A 26499-nucleotide genomic window follows, 5' to 3' on the forward strand; every position below is an offset into this window, starting at 1 on the left:
AAGACTCTGTGTAAAGAAAGCATATAAAGATTTCATTGAAGAAAAATCAAAGATGACAATCAAAGAGCTCAAAGATAAATAACAAAATTTTGTTTACTTTATCTTTGGTGGTGAATAGTTGGCCTTTGTAACTCTTGTATGAAAAGTAAAGATCCTTGTTTAGTGCTTTCTTTATAATTACTATTTTGATGGCAGTCTTTCTTGCCAAGGTTTGCATTGCCTTTACTCAATCGTATTATAAACATCCCTTTTCTTTTTTTTTTTTTTGTTCAGTTTCTCTATGAATTTGTTATGCAGACATAGAATGTCTGCTATGATTCTTCCTGCTAGCCTTTACTTCTACATCTGTCACAATTCTCCAGTTCAAGTCTCACTGCCTTCAAGGTATTCAAGAAGCACAGAGCTGCAGCTAAGATTTCCAGATTTTGTAATCTGACATGAATCATGATGCCAGTTACGCTCTTGCAATATACCGACGCTTTTTTTAGTCATTCATAATCTAGTTATCAAACCCACCAATAGTAATCAGAAACAGCTATTCATTGCACTTGGCTACTATTAAATACTTATGGTTCTAAATTGGAAAAAAAAAATTATCAAATTTATCCCAAACACTCAGTATATAAAGGTAGAAATGTTTTAAATAAGTTTTCTGTTATCTAGCAACAGATGAACAAATGAGGTATGTATATTTTTTTTGGGGGGGGGGCGATATTCTTATTTTAGTTGTTATAGTCATAATATATCAGTTTCTCTAATCACCATTGTAAGTTAAAAGCATTGTATTAATACTTTGTGCTTTCAGGATAAAATATCACAGAGATTGTGCAAGTCGAGCACCTAAAATCTGTAACCCTGTTGTCAGAGATGGTAAGTTCAAACTTCATTTTATATTTAAATAAAAGAAAAAAGAAATATATATTTGGATTAGTCAGAAAACTGTTCTTATCCAATATATTGTTCTTAAAACTTTTCAGGCGATGTAACCCCCGATTTTCTTCAGGTGCATCTTGTCACATTCTCAAACTCTCAAATCTTGTTGCACATGACTCCATGGTGCAACAGATAAAGTGCTAAGTAATAATTACTTCAAAATGACAATCTTCTAAAGGTTGATGTCTCAGTCCTCAGTACAGATGATACCAAGAATATAATTAAGACTTTTACACAATCTATGTTCCATTGAAATTATTATGGCCTAATCATGTTGACAGTGGTTCCTGCCAAAGCAACGATGAGCCTGGTTAGTATCAGACTAGGGACAATTTAGGAATACTAGGTGCTGAATAGGGTGCCAGGACAGTGCTGTTGTCAAAGGAAAAGTTAAGTGCCTCCTTCCCTCTGCTAGTCTGTGGGAGATCCTTGGGCAAGGTTAAGAATCCACTTCAGCACCCCCGATCAGGGTAATGTAAGGTCATGGAAAGCAGGTGACTTATGTGATACGGAAGCAATCAGGAATAATTCTATTCATGGTTTTGTATCTCGTGCTGAGCAGAAGATCCTTTTGGGTACAATGATCAGGACAATGGCCCAGTATGGGCACTACTCAGACAAAAAGAAACTGCAACCTAGTGTCTGTACAACTGCAAAAGAAGTTGTGGCAATACATCAAATACTTTTGAGAAAAACAGTGTGAATGAGGTTGTGACTGATGAGCAACAATGAATTCATAAATTCCTCGAAGGAGAGAGAGAGAGATGGAGAGTTATAGCCGTCAATGCTTGAACTACTTAATCCTCATGGATTAAATAATGGGTTCAATTCAAAATTCCATACAAATTCCTGATTATGATGTAAAGATTCTTGAGTTTGACAAGATACACCTGAAGAGCAAATGTTATATTAGCCGAAACATTGTGAGAATAACATCCAAGATGAATGAAAACGGTGATTCAGATAATACAAAAATACAACAAAAAATTATAAATGCTCATCTTAAATATCCTGATATACGAGGAACGTGATATAAGTAATGCCCCTGACCCACTTTCCATAGCAGTAGAGCAACGAAACTTGACACAGTTATTAGTCTTTTTCTATATAGGAACCACCCGGAGTTATGCATTTCTCCCATCGTTTGATGCAGCTCTGGAGACCGTTTTTGTAGAACACACCAGGTTGGTCCTCCAACCACAACGTGACTTCAGAAATCAAGGCTGCATCATCTGGGAAATGCATTCCTTTCAAAAACAACTTCATGGCTGGGAAGAGGTGAAAGTCAGAGGGTGCAAGGTCAGGAGAGTATGGAGGATGGGGAAGGATTTCATAACCACATGCCTGTGCTTCCGATCTGGCGACATGCAAGTTGTGGACCAGAGCGTTGTCCTGCAGAAGGAGGGTACCTTTGCTGATCTTGCACCGCCTCTTGATTTTGATAGCTTCCCTTAATTTCCTCAAAAGTGAAGCATAATAGGCTCCTGTAATTGTGGTACCCTTTGCCAGGAAATCTGTCATCACTACTCCATCCTTGTCCCAGAAGACTGTGAGCATGACCTTGCCAGCAGAGGGCTGCACCCTTTCCTTCTTTGGAGGTAGTGAGTCCAAGTGCTTCTACTGCATTGACTGGGCTTTGGTCTCTGGATCATAGTGATGGACCCAGGTTTCATCCTGTGTAATCAGTCTTTTGAAAAACTTTGACTCATCTTCTTGGCACATCTCCAAATTCATCCTCGAGCACTTTACACATTCTCGCTTCTAGAATGGTGTGAGCAACCTGTGAATCCATCTGGCAGACACCTTATGCATATGCAAATGGTCATGAATGATAGTTTCCACAGACCCTGTACTAATCTTGACATCTTGGGCTATTTGGCAACTAGTAATGCGCCGATCTTCCAAAATGACAGCTTCAACTTGACAGACAGATGCCTCATCAATGGCATATGATGGGGCATTATCACCATGTTTTTTTCATTTCATCAAAAGTCTCTGTGGTGTGCGTCCTTTCAAATACAAAAAACCGGATCACTGCTCGACATTCAACAGGCTCCATTTTACACCTGACTCAGTTCAAACACCTGTAAAACAGAAACCACAATTAGTTCAGAACTGTAATTTGCCAGATAACCCGTAGAGATATAAATCATTGCACATGCAAAATTTTAGCTAGATCAGACAACTGGAATTGGGTCAGGGGCATTACTTATTGCACGCCCCTCGTATATAAGCAATTTGTGAAACTCAGCAAATTGATTCTAATTGTTAAGTGAAAGTTATTTATTTTTTACCCTTGTTCATTAAATGCTCTCCAACATTTGTATGTTTTATTGTCTCTGCATTATCCTAAAGTAATATCTTCACATTAAGTTCATCAATAATATGATTTCAGTCACTTTTTGTATTCATGCCAAAATCACATAATACCTGTACACATATTTCTTAAAGCCAAATGTTGATATAACCAGAGTTTCAAGCTAGTTTATTTACTTGTTATTGTTTTTCTGCTAAAACTGAAGTCTTTACTCACATTTTTCATTGACATAAATGATATAAACAATTGGATTATAATTGATAGGATTTTTGTACAAACGCATTTATTTCACTTTATCTACTTTCTTGTTTGTTGCAACATTTGCTTCGCAATTATAAGTATTGTACATTGAAATAATTTTTCATACATGTACATATTACGATTGGTCATTAGTATTGTTTTTATGTGGTTTAATTCACCAGATAGATAGCTTTTTTGTTTTCTTTTTTTTTTTTTTTTTTTACTTTTTATGAAAAAATTTACTACATTGTTTGTTAATTTCTTTTTTTTTTCATCATTTTTTTTCTCTGTTTTTCTATTTAAAAAAAAATCTTTATATTTTTAAATGAATTTAAGTAAAATTTCACTCTGCCTATGATTTAGAATCAAATTCTACTGAATATAAGAAATGGATTATTTATAAGAAAGAAACTATTATAAAAATATGTTTCTAAATGTTTGAGATGAGGATTGATAGTATGGATTATTTGGAATATTGTTCTCATCTTGTGGGTTATTGTCATGTTTTGGTTGAAAAGACTACAAGGACCTGTGGTGTGACATAAAGTACTACTAAAATTCAGTTCTAAGTGAAACTCTTTTAGCAGTTGATACTTTGCAATAGAATAGTGAATTACTTAAGACTTCTATCCGCTCGTGGCTGATGAAACGAGTGCATGCTACTCCTGTAGATTAAATAGCGGGTTCTGTTTGAAATTTTGTGCAGATTACAGAATTTGAAAAATTGCTGAGTTCAACAAGGGGCACCTGAAGAAGGTTGGAGGTTACATCAGTCAAAACATGAAAATAACACTTAAGATGAGAACAGTGGTTTGAATAATCCAAATAATATGATAGAAATAAACAAGGATGCAAAAAAATGTGTTAGCTTGAAACGAAAAACATGAAAAGTCGATTTGATGATGTAAGAAATCACATGAAAACATTATCATTATAAATGTTTTTAAAATAAGAGATCACTTTAAAAAAATGCACATAAACATATATATATATATATATATATATATATATATATATGATATATGATATACCTGCTAAAATATATGTACATTTTAGTTAATCTTCCTATTCATTCTCTCATATTCAGTTGAATAATTGCTTATACTGCTATTTAATAACACTTGCTTTAATTTCTGGCCAGAAACTATTCTTTCTTTACTGATTATATTACAGATGTATGTGAAGCATATTCAATTTAAAAATGAATAAACAAAAAGCAACTTGTTAAATCTTCTAATTCCACTTAATAAGCATGAATGTTATTTATGTCTTATTATAGAATTCTTTTAACAAAATTGACAAGTATTCACAGGATCTTAATTTTATCACAACTAAAATTAATTCAGAGAATTAAGTTTTAAATATTCACTTTATCTGTTACTATATATATATATATTTATTCAATAGACACTATGCATAGGACTTTGGTTTTGCAAAAACAATGGAAACTCAATTTGCAAGGTTCTTATTTGGTTGCCTCTCTTCAAGGGCAAAGTTAGACACAGTCAATTTTTAATGTGAGAAAAATCTAGCTTCTCAAGAAGGGGTCAAAAATAAAATTTGCCTCAATCAAGAAAGATTCCTACTTCACTGATAAAAACAGAATAGACTAAATGTAGAGTCAGAACAGATATTACACTATGTCCCTGCAGGGTTAAAGCGAAATATAATTTGGTTTTCTCGGTCATGTTCGTTAAACATATCTTTAACCCTATATATTGAGTTTCTAATGTTCTTATGAAACTGAAGGTACTGATGTATAATCAAACAAATGTATAGTATCCATTGAATAAAAATATCTGTGCTCTTGCACAAGTAACTGAGTACTCTTTTTATTTTACCTATAACATGGAATTACACACACATGCATATTATTATTATTATCATTTTATTTTGGTAGCAATCTATTCAAGTTTCTTGAAAAGACTGTTTCAGAACTAGCTAATATTTATCATGGTTACAATTCCAAAGACTTTTGTCTGATCACAGGCCATCCTTATTTTTGAGTATCGTGAAGATAATCAACAATTTAAATATCTATTTTAGAAAATTTAGCAAGAATATGACCTACATTTAAATTTTTAAATATCCTTGTCAATAACACAATTATACATGTTAATGTCAAAATATTAAACAGCAAATACAAACTCTTGAAGCTTTACATATAAAAACTAAAAACCTACTATTAAACATATTGATACTAATAATTACAACCTTACAAGTAATATAATTTATTCAAATATCTAAATTGTTGATTATTTTTTACAATGCACATAACTACTCAAGTTGAATTATAGCAATGGTGAATTTATTTGGTAATGAATCTTTATTAAAATGTGAAAAAAAAAAAAAAATTGCCCATATTATTTAACTTAATATGTCTAGAATTATATATATATATATAGCTTATATGTAATTTAATTACTTAAGGCAGTGATTACATATGAAAAAATAACAGCTCTCATTTAGATAGCTCAGTAGTGCAATACTAGAGCTAGAAATATTTTCTTTAAAGATACCACATTGAAATATTGTATTTTCTATGTGCTGATGAAACTCAAGTTGTGCAAATTATAAAACTTTCTGAAAATGAGTAAATGCTTGTTTACTCCTATTAACATGTTATCTTTAAAGAAAAAAATATATAATATATATATATATATATATATATATATATATATATATTATATAACAATTCTTTAATATAGCTCAGATTAATTCTTATGAGAATAAATTTCCAAAGCAAAATAAAATTTAAAGGTCAAACCTTTAACGATTTATTAATAACTATTTTTCATATGATACTTTCTTCATACAATAGCTTCGATTTTGTTTAAATATTCTGTGAATTTTCCCAGAAACCTATTTTAAAATATTATTTTCAAATACACATATATACATATACATTTAGAGAATTAGTTATTATATCCAGAATATCAGGAGAGATATGTCAGATATCGAAGATAATCCTAATACAAAAGGCAATGCTTGATATTGCAAATAGAACATAAACATAGTTAGGAAATATATGAAAGCAAATAAAATTAAGTTTGAACATAGAATTGTTCAATTTAGATGTTTATCAGAATAGCTTAAAGCCCTTATTTCCAAACATTTTGGAGTAATAAAAATGTGCTTAGGAAACAACTTAAAAGCTCAAAAAAAAAAAAAAACTGTTAGTAAATATATGGTAAAATAAGTTTCAATCGTTATTGGAAAAATTTTTTTTTAAAATAAATTTTTTTTCAAATAATTGAATTTACTTACAAATGAAATTTTATTTTAATAATAAAAAAAAAAGTTTGTAACAAAAAATCTCACGATTGTTATTTAAGAGTAGCATTTGAGAAAAGATGCTCATCTTCTAATGTTATCTAAAGCAAGTTGCATTTAATAAACTTATAAACACAATGGCACTACTTTTTACGTCTTCAGTTGGTGCTAGTTGTGTAATGTTCTTACCAAATTAAAATGATTCTGTATTCAAATGTACTGTGTATATATATATCTATATATATTTATTTCAATGAATTCACATACATACAGTATCAGTCAGTTCCTCAATTATAGGCTATTTAAGTGTGTACACATTTTTATGTATATTCTGTGTATGTGCATATATATATATATATATATATAGGGTGACCTCCCAAAAAACGGGCCCCAACTCTAATTAGGCGCCGTTTCTTAGTGTTTTGTCCGAATGAAATGAAACTTTGGTCATAACTAGTTTATTATATTCAAAACATTAAGATCTTTGGCCTTTTTTTCTCCGTTGACTGTAAAATGCTCAGAAAAATAATTGAATGTCCTCTGTTTTTTGGGGGGGTGTCACCCTGTGTATATATATATATATATATATATATATATATATATATATATATAATGTTATGTATTAACTTTTTTGTGCGATCGATTATTTGTGGAAATAATATTACTAAACAAGTGATTATTTAGTTTGCTGAGCTGAATAGAATATAAACAAAAAACTACAACAAAGTGAGAAATGAAACTTGTATAGGACTTCAGAAGAGGGACCATCTAACATGGGCCCCTTCTAGAGCACTGGTTTGAATCCTATTTGTGATATTCGTTTTGCACAAACAATAGCATCAACAAAAAAAAGCAGTGGTGCTTGTCCATAATTTCCACTACATTAAAAATCAAAAATAAAGAAAATCTTTATGATGTACATGCCAGTGACAGAAAGTATTGTATTCCAAAAATCACAGAAATTGTTCAAGTAGTTTTATTTTTAAATAAGAAAATCGAACTTTCTAGCTAAATAAACGATGCCATCTTGAAAACATTTCGAAAGAAGGGAGATAACTTCAAATCAAGATTTTAGAAAGGCTTTCTTAGCCTGGGAGGATGAGACATTGTAAAAATTCAATTTGCTTAAAATAATTTTTTTTATAAAAATAAAATAAACTACTTGAACAATTTTTGGAATATGATATTATCTTTACATCACGGATATGTTATATAATGCAAATTTTTCTTTATTTTTTATTTATTTACTTTTTTCAATATAGGGAGAATTTTGAACAAGCACCAAAGCAGGTTAATACATAACATATTATGTATCATTAGAAATAAATTTCCAATATTAAAAACACCTCCATGCACATACACAATTTGAATTTAAAATAAGAACACTTATCGCATTTGCTGACTTAATGCCCTTAATATTCATTTTTCTCTCTTTCTCTTTCTCCCCGCCTTATTCTCCCCCTTCTCTCTCTCTCTGCCTCATTCTACCCTCTTTCTTTATATCCCTCCCCCTTCCATTGTCTCTTTAGGTTCTCCAAATACATCTCGGCGAGGAGTAATGAAGCCAGTGAAGCCTGTTCCGACCCTGCCACATCAGGACTCAGGCTCGAATACATCGTCTTGTAACTCATCCACTCCCTCTTCTCCTGCTCTCCCCGTCACCTCCCCCACAAGTATCACCTCACCCTCTCCAGCCGCCTCCCCGCAGATTGTGCTCCAGCCGTCTCAGTTTCAATTCCCAGGTGAGGACCCTTACCCCAGATTTCCACTTGCTGCGCCTGCTGCTTTGTTCGATAATGATTTTCACTCCGCTTGTCAAGTATGTGCACGTGCTGCTCCTTCGGCTCCCAGGGCCTGCAATATCCTACAGAGGCATGGCTCCCTCCAGCGCCACTGTCACCTCTATCATCGTCATGCCCTGCCTGCTGTATCCTCACCAATGGCCAGTTTAAAGGTATCTCGTCCGCCCAATATATACTTAAAGGGAGCACCTTTGTCTGGTAACAATGCCTTGTCTCGGCACCGGCATGCCTATGATCGAAAGCTTGGCCTTTACACATACCCTTGTCTCAATCTAACCTCAACTCAGTGTGTTCACCGTCGGTCTGTCTCGGCTCTCTGTTTTCCATGCTTTTCTGCATCATCCGAGAAGCCCTGTAACCTCGACGATTATGATGATATCGATGATGATGACGACATAAATGACAATGTGTACTCTTATGGACAAGGCATTGACAGCAGTGCTGGTCAGGTATTTTCTGACCTTGTTTCTCCGCCATTGTCAGCATCTTCTCAAACCCCAGTGTTGAGCCAGGCGCCCACTCCGTTCATGCCAACACGGATGTTCTCTTCATTGCCAGAGCCACACGAGCGCTGTCCTGAGCCTGTTGGAATCAAGGAACAGATGACAAAACCACATCGGCAACATGCCAATACAGGTAACCCAAGGGAATCATTTCTCTTTGGTCGGCATGAGGGCAGTCTGCTTTTTAATCTTTGCACTATTTCTAGACAAAGTGGAGAAAAATATCTTTATTGGAACTTTCTATATTTGGCAGGGATTAAATATGCTTTTGTTTGTATTCTATATTTTTTGTGAAAATATGATTGTTTACATTTGCTGTTATTTTGAGACTAAGATCCTTGTCTTTATGGATGTTTAAATTCATGTGTGTTTATGTGCGATTTTTTTTATTAAAATTATTTTACATTTTATATTTAGTCCAATCATCCATAAAATGATTAATATTTTTGTGAAACACTTATTTTAAGGGTTTTATTTATTTATTTATTTTTTTCTTTGTATTCTGATTTTAGTTTCATCTAAATATTACTTATATAATGTTTTTAATTGAATCATTGAAAAACATAAGATTAGGATGTTTGTCTTCAAAATTTTTTCTATTGTTTATTTATTTTTTTTTGTTTTCATTTTTTTTTTTTTTTTCTTTTGCTTTTGGTTCAAAGTTTCTTTGAATGGTATTATTTGCAGCGTTTATCCAGAAATCCTCTTTTAAAATAAAAAAAAATCTGTGATGGAAAGAAAATGTTGTAAACCAAAGATCGCGTAAATTGATCAAATATTTTTATAAAGAAAAAATTGTGTTTTAGCGCTTCTACACTATTAGGACAAAATTTTGTTAATAAATGTTGTTTTCAGATAAAAAATAACGGTTTCTACTGATTTTTTTTTGTCAATTCTAATAAATTACAATGGTAGCTTCCAAATTATGCAGTCGAAATTACCTGAATATGACTGAATTATTAAAAACAACTTTAATTGTGTTAGCACGTGAAAAATTGCGACCCTCTTGTTTAAATCAAAATGGAAAATTAACCTCCTTTTTTAATTCTGTATCTTACGATCGTTTTCATCAAATTCTATTTATTTTCTTTAATAATTTTCTACCTTAACGATTTCCATAATTTTTGGATATAATCTTAAAAATATGAAGAATACCATTGTTTTCATGTGAAATTCTGTATTACGATTTCTGAAATTTCGTCCTAATAGTGTAGAAGCACCAAATTTTTTAAAACAGACTTGAGTTTTCTCAGTACCCTACCGATGTTAAGAATTGCTTTCTAAAATTTTGATTTTGAGTTATCTTCCTTGTTCATCAGAATATTTTCAAGATTGTGTCACAAGAATCTAATTATTTTCTTATGTAGAAATAAAACTACTTGATCAGTTTATGTGATTTTTGCTGTACAATATTTTCTTTCTGTCACAAGCATGTACATCATACAAATTCCCCCCCCCCCATCCTTTTTTGTGGATGAGGTAGTTCTGGACAAGCACCTTATTTGTTGTTGCTACCCTCTCACCCAATGTTCTTTTAACAATTTAACTAAAAACAATTTTAAAATTATTAAACTAGCTTATTGTTTTTGTTTGTTTTGGGTGGTGAAAATTATTACTTTTATTTCCTTGTTAGATTTTTTGTTTATGAAACTAAAAAAAAATTGGTTAATATTGTATTTCTAGACCCATCTTAGTTTATGCTGACAAAGTAAGGGAGATAACTTATCTCGATTTTTTTTTTCTTTGTTATTGTAGTAAGATTTGAAAATTGAAATATTAAATTTCAAGTGAAACCAATTTACTTAATTGTTGTCACAATTATGAAAATATCAAAAAATTACGAAAACGATGAGGTAGAAAATTAATTATTAATGAAAATAGTTTTCGAAAACAATTAGCGAAAATTAAGTTTTGCTAAATTGGCGAAAGATTTTTCAGTTTTCAGAAAATGTTTACCTCCTTTTTTGTTAGACCTCTCCAATTTTTTTTTTTTTTTTTTGTAAGACTCAATTTTCGCTAATTGTCTTCAAAAAATTAATTTTCATTAATAATTAATTTTCTCCCTTATTTTTATTTTATTTTTTTGTAATTTTTGGATATGTTCATTACTGTGTCATGACAATTCAGTAGCTACTTTTGGTTTCACTTTAATTTCAATTTTCAAATTTTGATATGATAATCAAGAACCCATGATATTTTTTTTTCTTTACCAAAAATTTTCTGTGCAAGTCCAGAGTCCAACCTTAATTAAAAAACAAATTACAGAAAAATCTTTGTATGTATCCTTCACAGAGCGAAAATATTCCCCAAATCATGTAAATTGATCAGCTAGTTTTTTATTATAGAGAAAATCATTCTATGATCGTTAGCGATTTTAACAGTAAATCGTTGTTCAAATTAAGTTATCTCTTATTTATTAAATATGGCAGATCAAGGCAACATTATTGCTGTCTTGTAAAATTTGATTTTCTTATATTATGTAGCGTGGGTTCATATTGAAGACACATTTAACGAGGACTCAGAACAAGGATGATAATGACATTTATATAAATTACACACACATTTATTTATTTATTATTATTTATAACATATAAATGCAAATTCATTATTGAAGGAGGGAATGTGTAATGCAGTTCTTTTACATCAGATGGGGAGAATCATTACTGATGACGGAGGAGGGGCCACATTACTTGTAATGGATGTTATACACAAAGTTTGTTTGCAGAGATAATAGACAAAACACATTTACCTTTTAGTTGTAATGATGACGATGAGACAAGTTTACAAATATAATGATTCTTTATTCATACCAGCTGGATGATTGATGATTGTCAGGGATTCAAGCCTTTATGACTACCTGGGGCCCCCACTTCCCTCTTTGCCTCCAAGAGGGCATCAGCTCTCACTAAGTCACTGTCCGACTCTCTTCTGTTAACTGACTGTCTAAATTTGAACCCTGTCTCAATATATTGGAAATCTCTTTTCTTGATGACGTCAGAGGCGTGGCTTCACCATATGAAATTTATTCAAGTGGATTTCACCTATGTATGTCCAAAACACACTTAGAATTCCCAATTTGAATTGTTTTATTTATAACCTATTTATTTTAAAATCTAGCCTATTTGTTAATTATTTCTAAACTCGTATTGTCCATTCTTTTAACTGACATATTTAATATCTAGTTATTTCTAAAAGGATGAACAATCGGCTGCATTCCTAAATTATATATCTCTGACATAAATAATATTTAGTTATTTGCGAGAACAATGACAATCGTTCTGAAATCCTAGGAGTAAATATCTATTATCTTTTAACACTTGCCTACTGGGTTCGATTATAACATTTTCAAACTTATCTTGTTTAATTACTGGGGTCTGTCCCTTTTTACATAACAATATGTGATCAACTTACATGATTTTAAGGAATATATTTTCCTTCCTTGACAGGCATGTACATAAAGATTTTTCATTATTTTGGTTTGTTTTTTTAAATTAGGTTGAACTCTGCACTTGCACCAAATTTTCTGTTTATTCTATTTAGATTTCCATTTTTTTTTTATGGAATTAAAGCATTTTTTATTGGCTAGTTAAAAGAAAAGATTTTCTATTGGAAGAAAGAATAATTTTGATTTGTTTTGAAATTGGAATTTAATACTTTGGGGAATTTAATACTTTTGGGGATTTATTTTAAAATGTCAGACTTAAGATTCCTCATACCAATAAATAATATATTGTAGACCATATATTAACTCCAGTTTAAATTAAAGATTTCAACTGGATTCTTATTTTATTTGTACCAAAGCTAATAGAAAATGAAGTTTATTGTGCATCTTCTCTAGGTTTACTGGGTAATTTTAGATTATTGAAACAAATTTTGTCCAAAATATATCAAAATAAACAAAGAAAAAAATAAACAGAAAATCTTTGTTGAAATCATTTGTTAAAAACTAAAATGTAAAAATTAGTTGAGATAAGTTATCTCTCATTAGAGCCCTTTTTTATTTTCTTTACCAACATAAACTAAAAAATGGCCTATTCCTTTGAGAATTCTAAAACACGCTGCTTGGTATTATTTCAGAACAGCTTACCCTATAAAACCATTATATTCAATATGTTTTGGTTCTTGTCCAGAATTCCTCCTATATTAAAAATCAAAAAATCTATATGATGTACATACCCTTGACAAAATAAAAATGTCATCTTCCAAAAATTACGTCAATTGATGAAGTAGTTTTATTTTTATGAAAAAAAAAAAAAAATTTTAAGCGATTAATGGGCATTACAAAATTATCTAGTATGAATTTTTGTTGTGTTATCTCCCTGTTTCTTGAAATTTTTTCACATTAAGCAAGGCAATCATTTCTCAGATACTCATAAAATTTGATTTTCTTATTTAAAAATAAAACTACTTGATTCACGTGGTTTTTGGAATATATTTTTTATTTCGTCATGGGTACGTACATCATATATATTTTTCTTTTTCTTTTTAATATGGGAGAATCTTTTTTTTTTTTTTTTTTTTTTTTTTTTTTTTATACAAAATGTTTAATGAAATTAATACAATAATTTATCATGGTGGTTTCTCTATGCTAACTCTAAGCAAATTCCCAAGTAGCACTATTTGTTTAAACTGATTTAGATGCTTGTTGGAGATATTCCTAAGATGGACATTCTATTTTAGATTCTAGACACAATTCACTGTAGATTCTAGACACAAATTTTTTTTTTTTTTTTCTCAGAACAAATAAATTTGCAGAAAAATAAAATTACTAATGTGGGAAGAGTAAAAAGTTTCCAGAATAATTTTTTTTTTTTTTTTTAGTGTATTTGTTACTATAATGCATCACTCAGCATTGAATAACCATCTTGAAAATATCTTCAATCAGATTGTAAGCAAATAGATCTATTTCAAAATTTGGTAATTTTTTGCATGAAATTAAACTTTGTTTAAAAAAAATACATTGAATATAATACTTTTATATCATAACTTCTTTTGAAATAGAGACCAGCTATTTTTTTAGGATTTATCTAAAGTTAATATTAATCAAAAATTATAATTGGAATGTATTAAATGGGTCTAAAGAGCTAATTTTTGTCTAGCTTTTCATTCATCTTAATATAATGAAAACAATGATTTCTTTTCTACAACTGATTCTGTTATACAGGTGAGCAAAAGTTATATTTACTAGTTTCGTTCTTATTTATAATACAAGCTTTATGATGTATACATTTGTCAGGGAATAATGAAAATGTCATATTCCAAAAATCACATAAATTAAACAAGTAGTTTTGTTTTATTATATACTAGCGGGGGGGTATCCGGCGATGCCTGGGTGTCTTGAGGTAGATCAAAACTCCGGGGGGAGGGGGGGGGGTAAAATAATTTAAAAAAAAAAAAAAAGTTTGGTAGGTGAGTATGAGAATCGAACCCGTACCCTTGAGTTGGAAATTAATGTGGGAAAAAAAAAAAAAAAACGGGCGACGTTAATCATTAGGCCACCGCGACATACAACATACACAGGTTTGAATTTATTTATTTAACTATAAAAGCAGGCATGCGCAATAAAAGTTAACTCTGCTGCTTCCATTTGACCTAATTAAGGAGGTCAGATAGAAGTCATGCAGCGTTTGGGTTTGTTTACCCACTGTTTTTTCCCCCAACAGATGTTGGGGAGGGGAAAGCAGCTCCCAATTGTCCAGATTGAATAGCAACTGTCTGATATACAAGATTGATCAAAGCTGGTTGCTTCTGGGCGTTTCCCGGTGCAATTGCCAGGAACGCTGTTAGCTTTGAATTAGTTTCGCTTTTTATACGAAAAGGCCTAATCAACATGTGAGAAGCCAAAATAGCAATAATTTTTATAAAAGTCGACGTAAATAAATCTATAAGCTACATGCGTTCCCAAATCCTAGTTATTATTATCTAGGACCTATATAAACAGTTGTAAGCGATAGTAACGAACCTGGGACCGTGTGCAAGAAAAGCCTTTGCCAGACATACACGAAATGGTCACACATTTTGCCTTTTATATATATAGATATATATATAATCATTTTTTTTTATTATTTTTGGCTATTTTAAGAGTAAATTGTATCCAATAAAAGTTGATTTTGATTTCGATAGTTCGAATTGAGTTGTCTCCCCTTATCTATAAAGTATAGCAGATTCAAAAAATAACATTGTGCTTTGTAATAAAATTTGAGTTTCTTAGTTTAAAAAAAAAAATTACTGAAATGAAAGCCACTTGATGTAAGGAGCCAAAAAATAGTACTTCAAGATCAAACACTTGCCAATGATAAGTGTTAGATAGAATAAATTTTTGACCTAGAAAACAGCAATTCTTCCCCTTTTGTCAGACACGTTGTTCATGGAATGTGACAATTAAATGACAAAATAAAGAAAGTGAGTTACATGGGTGCCAAAAGTAAACCCAAGATCCACTTTCTACTCTCCAAAGGTCGAGGCACATGGCTGGAATAGATCAAATAATTTAAGTTTTTAGATATTATGCATTATTGTCATATTGGAATAAAAAATATAAATCTATTTATCAACAATGAAAGAAAAAGCATTAATATTACTAATTGATGTTATTAATGAAATTTAGTGCTAATATAATTGGCTTCCATCTTGAATTTGAATTAAATCTAGTGAAAATTTATTGTTCCTAATAACATTCACCAATGTTCAACAAAAAAAGAAAAATCAAATAGCAATAAAAAATTTTTTTTTTAATCTGCAATGTTATTTAGGTATTAATTTTAATTACATGTCTTATTAAAAAAATTAGGAGTTAATTTATCCCCTTAAAAATTAGTTAACATTGCCTTTTTTCTATTCCCTTCTATAAAATTTTCCTTTTCTTTACTAATTTTAATTTTATGAACTATGAATATTATGGGTTCTTTTTTACTTACTCTAAATAATTTTTATTGGAAAGGCTTCATTTTATTTTGGTGTTGCATATATTCTTACATGGTGCATTGAATATTGAGCTGAGGTGCAAGTTTTCTAAAGTCTCTTTGTTTTGGTATTGCTGTCATATACGGTTTCTGGTGGATATATTTGTAAAAACGGTCAACATTATTATCTGTATAAATAAAACTATTGGACAAGACCATGTGTGTGTTTCTTGTCTGTAGTAACTTTAATAAATACACATGATTAACTAGTGATGAAATGAAAAATAAGTGAATATTTATTAAAATGAAAAAAAATTAAGGGAATATTTATTGAAATAAAAAAAAAATTAAGGGAATATTTATTGAAATGAAAAAATTAAGGGAATATTTATTGAAATGAAAAAAATTAAGGGAATATTTATTGAAATGAAAAAAATTAAGGGAATATTTATTGAAATGAAAAAAATTAAGGGAATATTTATTGAAATGAAAAAAATTAAGGGAATATTTATTGAAATGAAAAAAATTAAGGGAATATTTATTGAAATGAAAAAAATTAAGGGAATATTTATTGAAATAAAAAAAAATTAAGGGAATATTTATTGAAATGAAAAAAATTAAGGGAATATTTATTGAAATGAAAAAAATTAAGGGAATATTTATTGAAATGAAAAAAATTAAGGGAATATTTATTGAAATAAAAAAAATTAAGGGAATATTTATTGAAATAAAAAAAATTAAGGGAATATTTATTGAAATAAAAAAAATTAAGGGAATATTTATTGAAATAAAAAAAATTAAGGGAATATTTATTGAAATAAAAAAAATTAAGGGAATATTTATTGAAATAAAAAAAATTAAGGGAATATTTATTGAAATAAAAAAAATTAAGGGAATATTTATTGAAATAAAAAAAATTAAGGGAATATTTATTGAAATAAAAAAAATTAAGGGAATATTTATTGAAATAAAAAAAATTAAGGGAATATTTATTGAAATAAAAAAAATTAAGGGAATATTTATTGAAATAAAAAAAATTAAGGGAATATTTATTGAAATGAAAAAATAGGGAATATTTATTGAAATAAAAAAATAGGGAATATTTATTGAAAAAAAAAAAGAAAAATAGGGAATATTTATTGAAAAAAAAAGAAAAATAGGGAATATTTATTGAAAAAAAAAAGAAAAATAGGGAATATTTATTGAAATAAAAAAAAAAATAAGGGAATATTTATTGAAATAAAAAAGGGGAATATTTATTGAAATAAAAAAATAATCAATAAAATAAAAAAAATAATTACATATTGAAATAAAGTAAGGGAAAACAAACATTTTAAAAATTCTCTAATAAAAAAAATTTATATATGATTATATATTGAAATATTTATTTGAATTATTTTAAACTCTGTCATGTCTTCACCCAGACAATGCTAACTTTGGCAATTTTTATTTTTGTCCTAACCCAATTTTTTTTTTTTTTTTTTTTTTTTTTTTTTTTTTTTTTTTTAGTGAGTTGAATGGTCCCCACATTAAAAAAAAAAAAAAAGAACCTTGTGCCTAACTCTGCTTTCGTGGGGGTGCAAAGAATCTTGCAAATAATCAGTCTAGATAACTAAAAAACAATCAAATTCCAAAAACCTCATGCATGTAAATTTGTAGAAACCAGAATCAGGAACTAAAAAAAATTAACCTAAAAGTTTATTGAAACTATTGATGATTTTCATTCTTAAATGATTAATAAATTTATATTTCAAATAAGCATGGATTCTCTTTAAATATGGGTCAATCTTAATAAAAAAAAAAAAAAATTCCTGTACTTAGCCAGCAATGCCTTGGAATGCAATGAGGTCATTTCTTTTTTGTGTATTTTTAAAACATGCAGAAGAAAATAATTATTCTAAGAGACATAACTCTTTAGATTATTGGATTTAAAAGATGAATTATTCCCCTTGCTGATTTTGAGGAGAGGCATAATGTTTCCACATTGCAAGTTATCTAGGGACAATGACATGATTTTCCAAATAAATTACATGATATACATTATTATTAGTACCAATAACATGGTACAATAATAACAAATGAAAATTGGCTAGTCAGAATCAAAGTTTGATATGTTAGCTGAAATGATGTTCAGCTTCAATTTTGTAAGTCTCACCAGATAAATTATGCATGCTCTTTTTCTGTAACTATAGTAGTTATACTATTTATGAATCATTGCCCCCTCCCCACCTCTTTTGAATAGTTATAAGCATGCAATATGTAATTTTTTTTTGTTATTAACCTTATACTTTCTTTTATAATGTTAGATGTGATTGATGGTGTCATTGATCCTTATTTGACCAGAAGTCTTGACAACCAGCAACAAGAAATGTAAGTATTTTTCCTACTTATTTTAATATAAGACATGAGCTCTATTTGAAACTACATAAGACCTTTCTTCATCTATTAAAATTACTCATTATTTCCAATGTCTTCTATGCACAATGTAGTAGAAAATGTTTACCTATAGACATTAAAGGGTCTTTACTCTACACTTGGATTTTTTTGTTCCTTTATGATTTAAATCTTGTATCATTTTAAGAAATAAAATGGCATTTTTTTTTTTTTTTTTTTAAATATAAAAATTTATGACATTCAAAAATTATACTTTTTTTCCTTTAAAATAAATATTATGTTAGCCACATGTTTTCACTTCAAAAAACTTCCACACTGTTTAGTTAACATTTCAATTGATTATTATTCATGAGATTTTTATATCAATAATGTCCTATTGGGCCAAAAGCTTGGTTCATATCTTTTAAGGTAATAAATGTTTGTTTAAAAAAAAAAAAAAAAAGCACACATCATTTTGGTTTTCTTAAAATTTTAATGTCATTTTTTTTTTTTTCTGTTAAAATGTATGAGGTACTTTTCCTTTTTGTTCTAAAAATCATAAGATAAGTTAACATAATTTAACATTAAAATAAATGAAGACTTTTTATTTTATATATTGATGGTTCATCACTTACTAAGGCCAAAAGTCACTCGAGGATAAGTGTTATCAAAATTTAAGATTGAATGATAGAACAGTACTATGAAAAGATTGAAAACTATGATTAATTCATTGAACGACAGGACAGATTTTTTGACATTGGACTTGAAAATAATTGTTTTGTAGCTTTTAGGGAAACATTCCTGCATTAACGTGTTCCAGCTAGTCAATAATTGATAAGGATACAAGGGAATAGGTTGCTAATATTATAAGAGCACATAAATTTATTAACAACCTTGGAATTTTTAATAAAATTAGCAAAATAAAACTAATCTTTTAGGCAGTATTTACTATAAGCTGGCTGAAAGATATTGAAGATCCATTTTACAACCTTGTGTTGTGATGACCCTATTATAGAAAGAATAGACTTTAAAGGGACATCCGTTTTGAGTAAATCATATAATCTTAGGCAGATAGAGCCTGAGATCTCATTAGCTATTTTGGAAGAGAGTACACCATTTTTTACCTACTCAACCAATTGTTTTATTGTTTTTGGAATTTAGTTTCTAAGGAAGTTGCTGCATTATGAGTGCTAACAGGGCCTAAATTTGACAAATATTTTCTGTGGCATTCAGTATGGCTAACATTTTGTCAGCAAAATCCTGATAATTTAGTACAACAATACATTTTAAATAAAACCAGTGTTATGATATATATATACACACACACACATACATATATAATGGTAGAATGTCTTGAAGGCTAATTACGTTCAAACCTAAGAAACACTCCCTCTGTTTACAAAGAGAGGGCCTCTTTAGTCAAATGTGAACAGTCTTCAAGATCTTAAGATGGTTTTTAATGAGTACAACTCGGAATGAAAAATGAGTTAATGCAAATATTCATTGCACATGATGGATTTTTAAGTAGGTAGTCCATTATGGAAGACCCAGATGTGTTACTTAGAATGTCCATTGGTCAGTATTTTCCATTTCTGATTTTGCTAGATATGTTTTGTTGAACTCCACTAGTCAATCTCAGCATTATCCTATCAACGTAGTTGGCACTGCAACCACATTTGAATTGATAAATTGCATTATTCTTGGGGGGGGGGGTAGAATTCATTTTGAGAGGACATCATTAATGGTTTCATAGAGAACAATACACATACATTAGGAGCAAAATAGCAATTTTCAACTTGTTTTGTTTGGCGAATTTTTCACTTACTGTTCCTAACCATGGCAAATGAATATAAACACTTGGCGACTTGTTTGAGAAAAATCAGTCATTTTCATTTTGATGATCTGCCTAATGACCTCAAGAGGGTACGCATTACTGGATAAAGTATTGGTAATAGTTTTTAGTTCTTCATCCAATTTTGTTTTGTTTTTTTAGAACATATTGCAAGGGCATGATGTATTTAGGGCTCAAATTAAATTAACTTTTGTTTTTTAGAGCAAAATGAATCCCAGCATGTGTATAATCCCATAAACGTAGGTTTACAGTAAATTGATTGAAGTTTTGTTACTAATACATCGAAGAAAACTAAAGTAGAATCACACTCTCCTTCATAAGTATATTTTAACACGGAGTGCATGTTATAAAGTAAGAAGAATTTATTTGCAATGGTTTGATCATTGGAAAGATAAAACATGTCGTCCACATATCGAAAGTAAACTAAAGGTAATATGGGTCGTGATAATTGTTTCTCAAAGAAACCCACAAAAGCTTTTGTCATTATGACTAGATTAAACTAGAACGAGTTTATAGCAAATAATTCTAGAAGTTGATTCAAATTTCATTTCAATTTCATCGTTCCACCTTGTATTGATAATTATCTGCTTTTTGTTGACTTTTGTTCTTACAGTAAATGAAAATATTTATTTGTATTTCTTTGAAATTTTCTGAAAATTTTGTTTTTAACAGAGATATAAATACAAACACATCTGATGACAGTGATAAAACATTAGTCATTGTAAGTATTTTATTTTTTCTTTTCTTTTTATTTTCTTTATTTGAATCTTAGGGAACTTTGCTATTAACTTAACTAGAAACTGAACACCTCTTACAAATATTTAAATATTGATTTTGTATTTTTTTATATATATATATAATTCAGTAGATTAGTGTCCATTCAATTATAATCCGCTGGAAAAAAAAAAAAGGACAAAAAAAATATACTGGGAGGGGGGGGGGGGTACTGCTTGCATACCTGAAGCAAAAAAATTATATTTCACATTTTTTTTTTTTTTTAAACGAAACACTGTTTGATTCACCGGTAAAAACTAATGTAATGGATAAAAATGCACACGTTACATATTTGTTTTTCAACTATATTTTTAAAATTTGACCAAAAATAACGCTGGATTGCTTTAAAATTATATATTCTGATAACCGAATAGCTCTAGTTAAGCTAATTATGTTCTAATAATATGAGCTCCAACTAAATATGTAAGAACATTTTTTTTATATTCATATTTGCATTTTTTTTTTAATTTTTAATTTGTTCTGGAATAAAAAACAAAACAAAAAAAGTTTGTTTACAGTAAAGTAATTAATATCAGCGATAGTAGCTGCTGCTGCTTCTACAGATCATTTTTAGATACTTTTTAAAAATAGAACGATTTTTTTCCAGGTATCATGATTTTAAATTGCTCGGTACCACAAGAGAAAGCGGTTACATTTTTATCTTTAATGGATAAATGTAGTAAAAAAAATTTATTTATTTAACAGTGGGTGTCGAAAGAAATTTTTTTTCAAAATTTTCCAAACATGTTGAAGTCTTTTTTAACACTACAAAAAGAAATGAGCTGTCAAAAGAATTTCGAACAACCGAATCTATTAAAAATGATATCTCTTCTAGTTAATTTCCAAATTTCATGATGAAATTCTTAAGAGAATCGCAGTACGACCATTTACAAATCGATGGGGGGGGGTACAAAATCTTACCGAAAACGCCGTTTTATGATGTTAACATTTTTATCACTTTATTTGCTTAAAGCTCTTAAAATATATAATGTACATTATCATTTATTAATTTATTTGAAGGTATATTCATTTTTGAACAAAACGGTGATATTTTGAGGACTTAAGATGCTTTAGTTTTTAAAATATGATGATTTTAGCAGAACCCTCTTGAAATCCGTAATTATCCAAAGCGTTTTATCATCCGTGTGTATTGCTACTTGAAGCCCTTAAAATGAAACTTAATACTCCTAATTAGTTTAATGTACTTGAAAACATAATTGTAGTCTGTACAAAATTTCCTTTCATTTGATACACTACAAGCCGTATTTTGTTAATAATTTCTTTGACTCATGTCGTGACCGCCATCTTGGATTTCCTGGTCATCATCTTGGATTTTTCACGATATGATAATGACAAATGATAATGTTCATCAGAATAATACTTCCTTAACCATTTTTCTTAGCTGTTTTTATGATGCTTCTACTTAAAGCCATTAAAATGAAACTGAAACATGCTAATTAGTCCATAAGTTACCGAGTGAGATGGTCGTAAATAACACTAACTGAACCCTCATGGTATTATGATAATATGTTCAAAATTGAATCATAGTACCTTAAAAAGATCTGAATACAGCTTTTTATAAAGGTGGGTTAGTCTGGAAATTGTGCAAATTTCCTATTTTCAATCACAAGCTTATATGCATTTGAATAGGACTCACTTGAAGCAAAATGTCGAGTGAACCATGATATTTTGATTTGTTTTAACTCCAGTTCTAGTGGGTTGATTTTAAAAAACTAAAGATAATTTCTTTGTTTTTTATGCTCTTTTCAATACTGCTTGCTTTGAGTTTATTCAATGTAAAGAAAAAAATGGTCTTGTATTGCTAGATAAATATGTGCTCATATTAACTGCAACACTCCACTTTGGCCCTTACTTTGACTAGAAAGGTGACTGAAGAGACCCAATCCAATCAGTTGGCTGGTCATGTCAAGCCTGTCATACATACCCCTACACCAAATTAATATCACCTCTCCTTCCTCAAGCAATATGTAATCAACAGAATCTCTCACTACATAGGAATCTAAGGCAATGGCAAAGCAGATGCAGCTACCAAACAAGCAATTAGACTTGGATGATTACAGAATCCATTACACAGATTTTAAATCCTACAGCAAAAAATGTATCCTTAAAAAATTGCAACAGCAATAGAGCAAAAACACAAGCAACAAACTTTACTCAATAAAGACACAATAAAAAAAAATAGAAATCAGATAGCAGTTGTCATCACAAAGAGAAAGTTATACTGGCCCGACTACCCATTTATCATACTGAAATAATTCATTCATGCTTAAACAAAGTCAACCAGAATGTACAGCACGTTAATTAAAATTGACTGTAAAACATATTGAATGAACTGAATATATTGATTTAATATTCACCTGCAAACATTGATTTTATAAAAATGTATTCTAAAAGATTTTTTTGAAAATGTTGCCATACACAACATGCTGTCCTCCCTTCATTAACACATCTATAATGAAGCTGTGTATAATCGTTTCTCTACAATTAATTTATCTATAATAATGTCTCTACAGTTTTTTGTCTAGAATAACACATCTATGAATAGTCTGTCTCTAATAATGCATTTATAAATAACCTTTCTGTAAAAATATTCCTTGGAAAAGTTTTGTACAGTAATTTTTCGTTATTAAATACTCAATTATTTTGAACCATTCTATGTTTTTATATTTCTTTTTGGTTTTTATTATAGTGTGATTTTTTTATGTTATGTTTAGTGGTTGTCCAGAATTCCCATTATATTTAAAAATAAAATAATACAGAAAAATCTTTGTATGTACCCGTCATGAATCAAAAAGATCATATTCCAAAAATTATGTAATTAATTAGTTGTTTATATATATATATATATATATGGCTCATTCCATGTCAAATCACAAATTTTCTTTAAAAACATAACTACTTGATCAATTTACATAATTTTTGAAATATGACATTTCCATTCTGTCATGAGTATATACATCATAAAGATTTTTCACTTTTTTTTTTTTTTTTTTTAATATAGTGTGAATTCTGGGCAACTATCTCATGTTTTTTTAAATATATATATATATACAGGGTGACCCAAAAAAAACAAAAGCTAAATGGAGGCCATCTAGAACATATGCTGTAGAACGGAGAAAAAAAGGCCAAAGACCCTTGTGTTTTGATGTGATGCTTTGAGTATAATAAACTAGTTATGACCAAAGTTTCATTTCATTCGGACAAAACACTAAGGAACGGGGCCTAATTAGAGTTTTTTTTGGGTCACCCTGTATGTGTGTGGGTGTGTACACCAATAGTTTTCATTGATATATATAGTAAACAAATTTGTAGTATTCCAAATTATACTGGGTTAATATAATTCAGTAATTGTTTACATATATAGTAATTTATGAAAATATATATAGCATAAGCCTGACGAATTCTCATGAGAATGAAATGCAGAATATTCTGGGTAGCTTGATTGCCATAGTTATTTTCATAACTTACTACCTAGCTCTATGTATGTTTCAAGCACTGTTGAAGTAAATACTGAAAATTTACGTATAAAATTATATCTTTGTTTATTAATTTATGTGATTAAATGAAATAGTTATATATATATATATATTTCAAATTTTCTTTGTTTCTTTACAAACTCTAAAAATATTTCAAATTTTTAAAACAATTTCTGATGTCATATCTGCTTGTCTGTTACAGGGTATAGGAGAACGAACTCTGCTGGACAGAGTTGATTCTATAGACAGTCAGGATGACCCTACAGGACACAACTGGAGTCGACAATATAGTGTGAGTATTTTCTGTTTAAATGTTGATGAAATAAAATAATTTCATAAAAATTTTTCAATTTTATTACTTAAATGTTTAATAAATAAAGTGAGACAACTTTTAATTATCGAGATCAAAAAGCAGCCTTGAAATGGCTATGGTTTATTAAAATCACTAAAAATATTCTATATAAAAACTACTTGATCAATTTATGTGATTTTTGGAATATGACATTTTCGTTCCATGACAGTATTTACATCGTAAAGATTTTTCTGTATTTTAGTTTTTTTTTTAATTAAGTTGAACTCTCAAGTTTCACGGTAAATCCTACTCAAATCTATTTCCAAAATGTTTTCGCTCTTTTAATGTTTTTAACCAATCAAAAAATTTTGATATCTGCCTTTATGTAATTGATGACAAGAACCAGGTTGAAGACACAGTCCAAAACATGTCAGCAGCAACAATACCCGATCTTGGCCATGAATATACACTTTTGATGCATTTGAACAAGTGATCAGTGATGTTCCTGGAATCATTGGCGGTTTCAGATTTTTCAACAGCATATAGAATAATCCAGGTGACCAAACTAATGCTACTAGATCAAGCTGTCTGAAGATACTGGCTTCCTCACCTAAAATATGCCAAACATTATTATTTTTATTTTCCTTTCCCTTGGCAAAACTCAATCATCAAAAACAGAAACAAGTTTTCCTCTGCAAAATAAACAAACCAAACACCATGAATAAATATTTTAAGATATAAAAAATTTTAAGTCTAAAAACTTTTACAAAAATTACTGTATTCTGCATTAGATAATTCAAAAAGGGTTGATATGCTATAAACCAAAACAACTAGGTGACCAAGTCAGGGTTACTCAAACTTGTATCTAACCATAACAGCTCTTTGGTGCGCCTCTTTTTAGTCAAAGCCATTTTGAAGCCTTCTCTAATGTTTCAATGATATTGTGGGCAGATGACTTTCTACTGAAGGTTCTGACCAATGAGCAAGCTGTAAATTTCTACTTCCTGCAGCCGAGTTTTATGTCAAATCAAATCAATATTTATAACAAACCTAACAACATACTAATTTTATTATTACCATAAAAAATGCTTGGAAATCTTATTCAATTCCATTATAGGTCACGAGTTTAAAGATCATTTTCATTTATACCATACAAAGAATATATGTAAATTATTTGTACAAAATTTTTTAAATTCATTTATTGTTGAATATTTTTGTTTATTAATCTGTGCAGCAAGGGAAAAGTTTGTCCAGCATGCGTATGCAATGTGATGTATGGAAGTGAAACCCGATTGCATAGACAGAAATAATGAGAATGATATAATGGCTTTGTAATGTGAATATTAACAACAAGCTTAGTTCTGATGACCTCAGAAGAAGATTAAATATATGGACAGCATAGGGAGATTTATTTATTGCGGACTATTATCCTCATCTTTCTTAGTTGTTTCACGACGTTTCGGCCAACTATTCCTCTGAAACGTTGTGAAACAACAACTAAAAAAGATGAGGATAATAGTCCGTAATAAATTAATAAATAATACTTCTCTCAATAATTCCAATTAAATAATAAGTATAGGGAGATGTTTGCAGAAAAGTAGACTTTGATGGTATGGCGACATTCAAAGAATAGATGAGAGTTCTTGAATCATTAAATGCAGAACAGTTATACACTCCCAGTCTTTATAGTAAGCAGAAAAATTCATTGTTATCCATATGGTGGACACCACAACAGATTTTA

The 26499-nt window shown here is 29.5% G+C and overlaps 1 protein-coding gene across 5 annotated transcripts in view; it reads left to right on the forward strand.

Annotated features, from left to right (window-relative positions):
• The window catches only part of LOC145292325 (kinase suppressor of Ras 2-like), a 169159-nt gene that overhangs the window by 116061 nt on the left and 26599 nt on the right, over positions 1 to 26499 (forward strand). For 2 of the 5 annotated variants that reach the window (XM_080138660.1, XM_080138666.1), the window contains exons 8-12: positions 806 to 870; positions 8293 to 8505; positions 18277 to 18340; positions 20868 to 20916; positions 24669 to 24758. In XM_080138660.1, the coding sequence (XP_079994786.1) occupies positions 806 to 870; positions 8293 to 8505; positions 18277 to 18340; positions 20868 to 20916; positions 24669 to 24758 (481 nt within the window). Of the gene's footprint in view, positions 1 to 805; positions 871 to 8292; positions 9202 to 18276; positions 18341 to 20867; positions 20917 to 24668; positions 24759 to 26499 lie in introns of all 5 variants that reach the window. The other 3 variants (XM_080138671.1, XM_080138672.1, XM_080138654.1) reach the window with 2 other exon arrangements.

The sequence above is a fragment of the Euprymna scolopes genome, chromosome 2 (genome assembly GCF_053919585.1).
Source record: "Euprymna scolopes isolate OS-2025 chromosome 2, ASM5391958v1, whole genome shotgun sequence".
Classification (NCBI taxonomy): Eukaryota; Metazoa; Mollusca; class Cephalopoda; order Sepiida; family Sepiolidae; genus Euprymna; species Euprymna scolopes.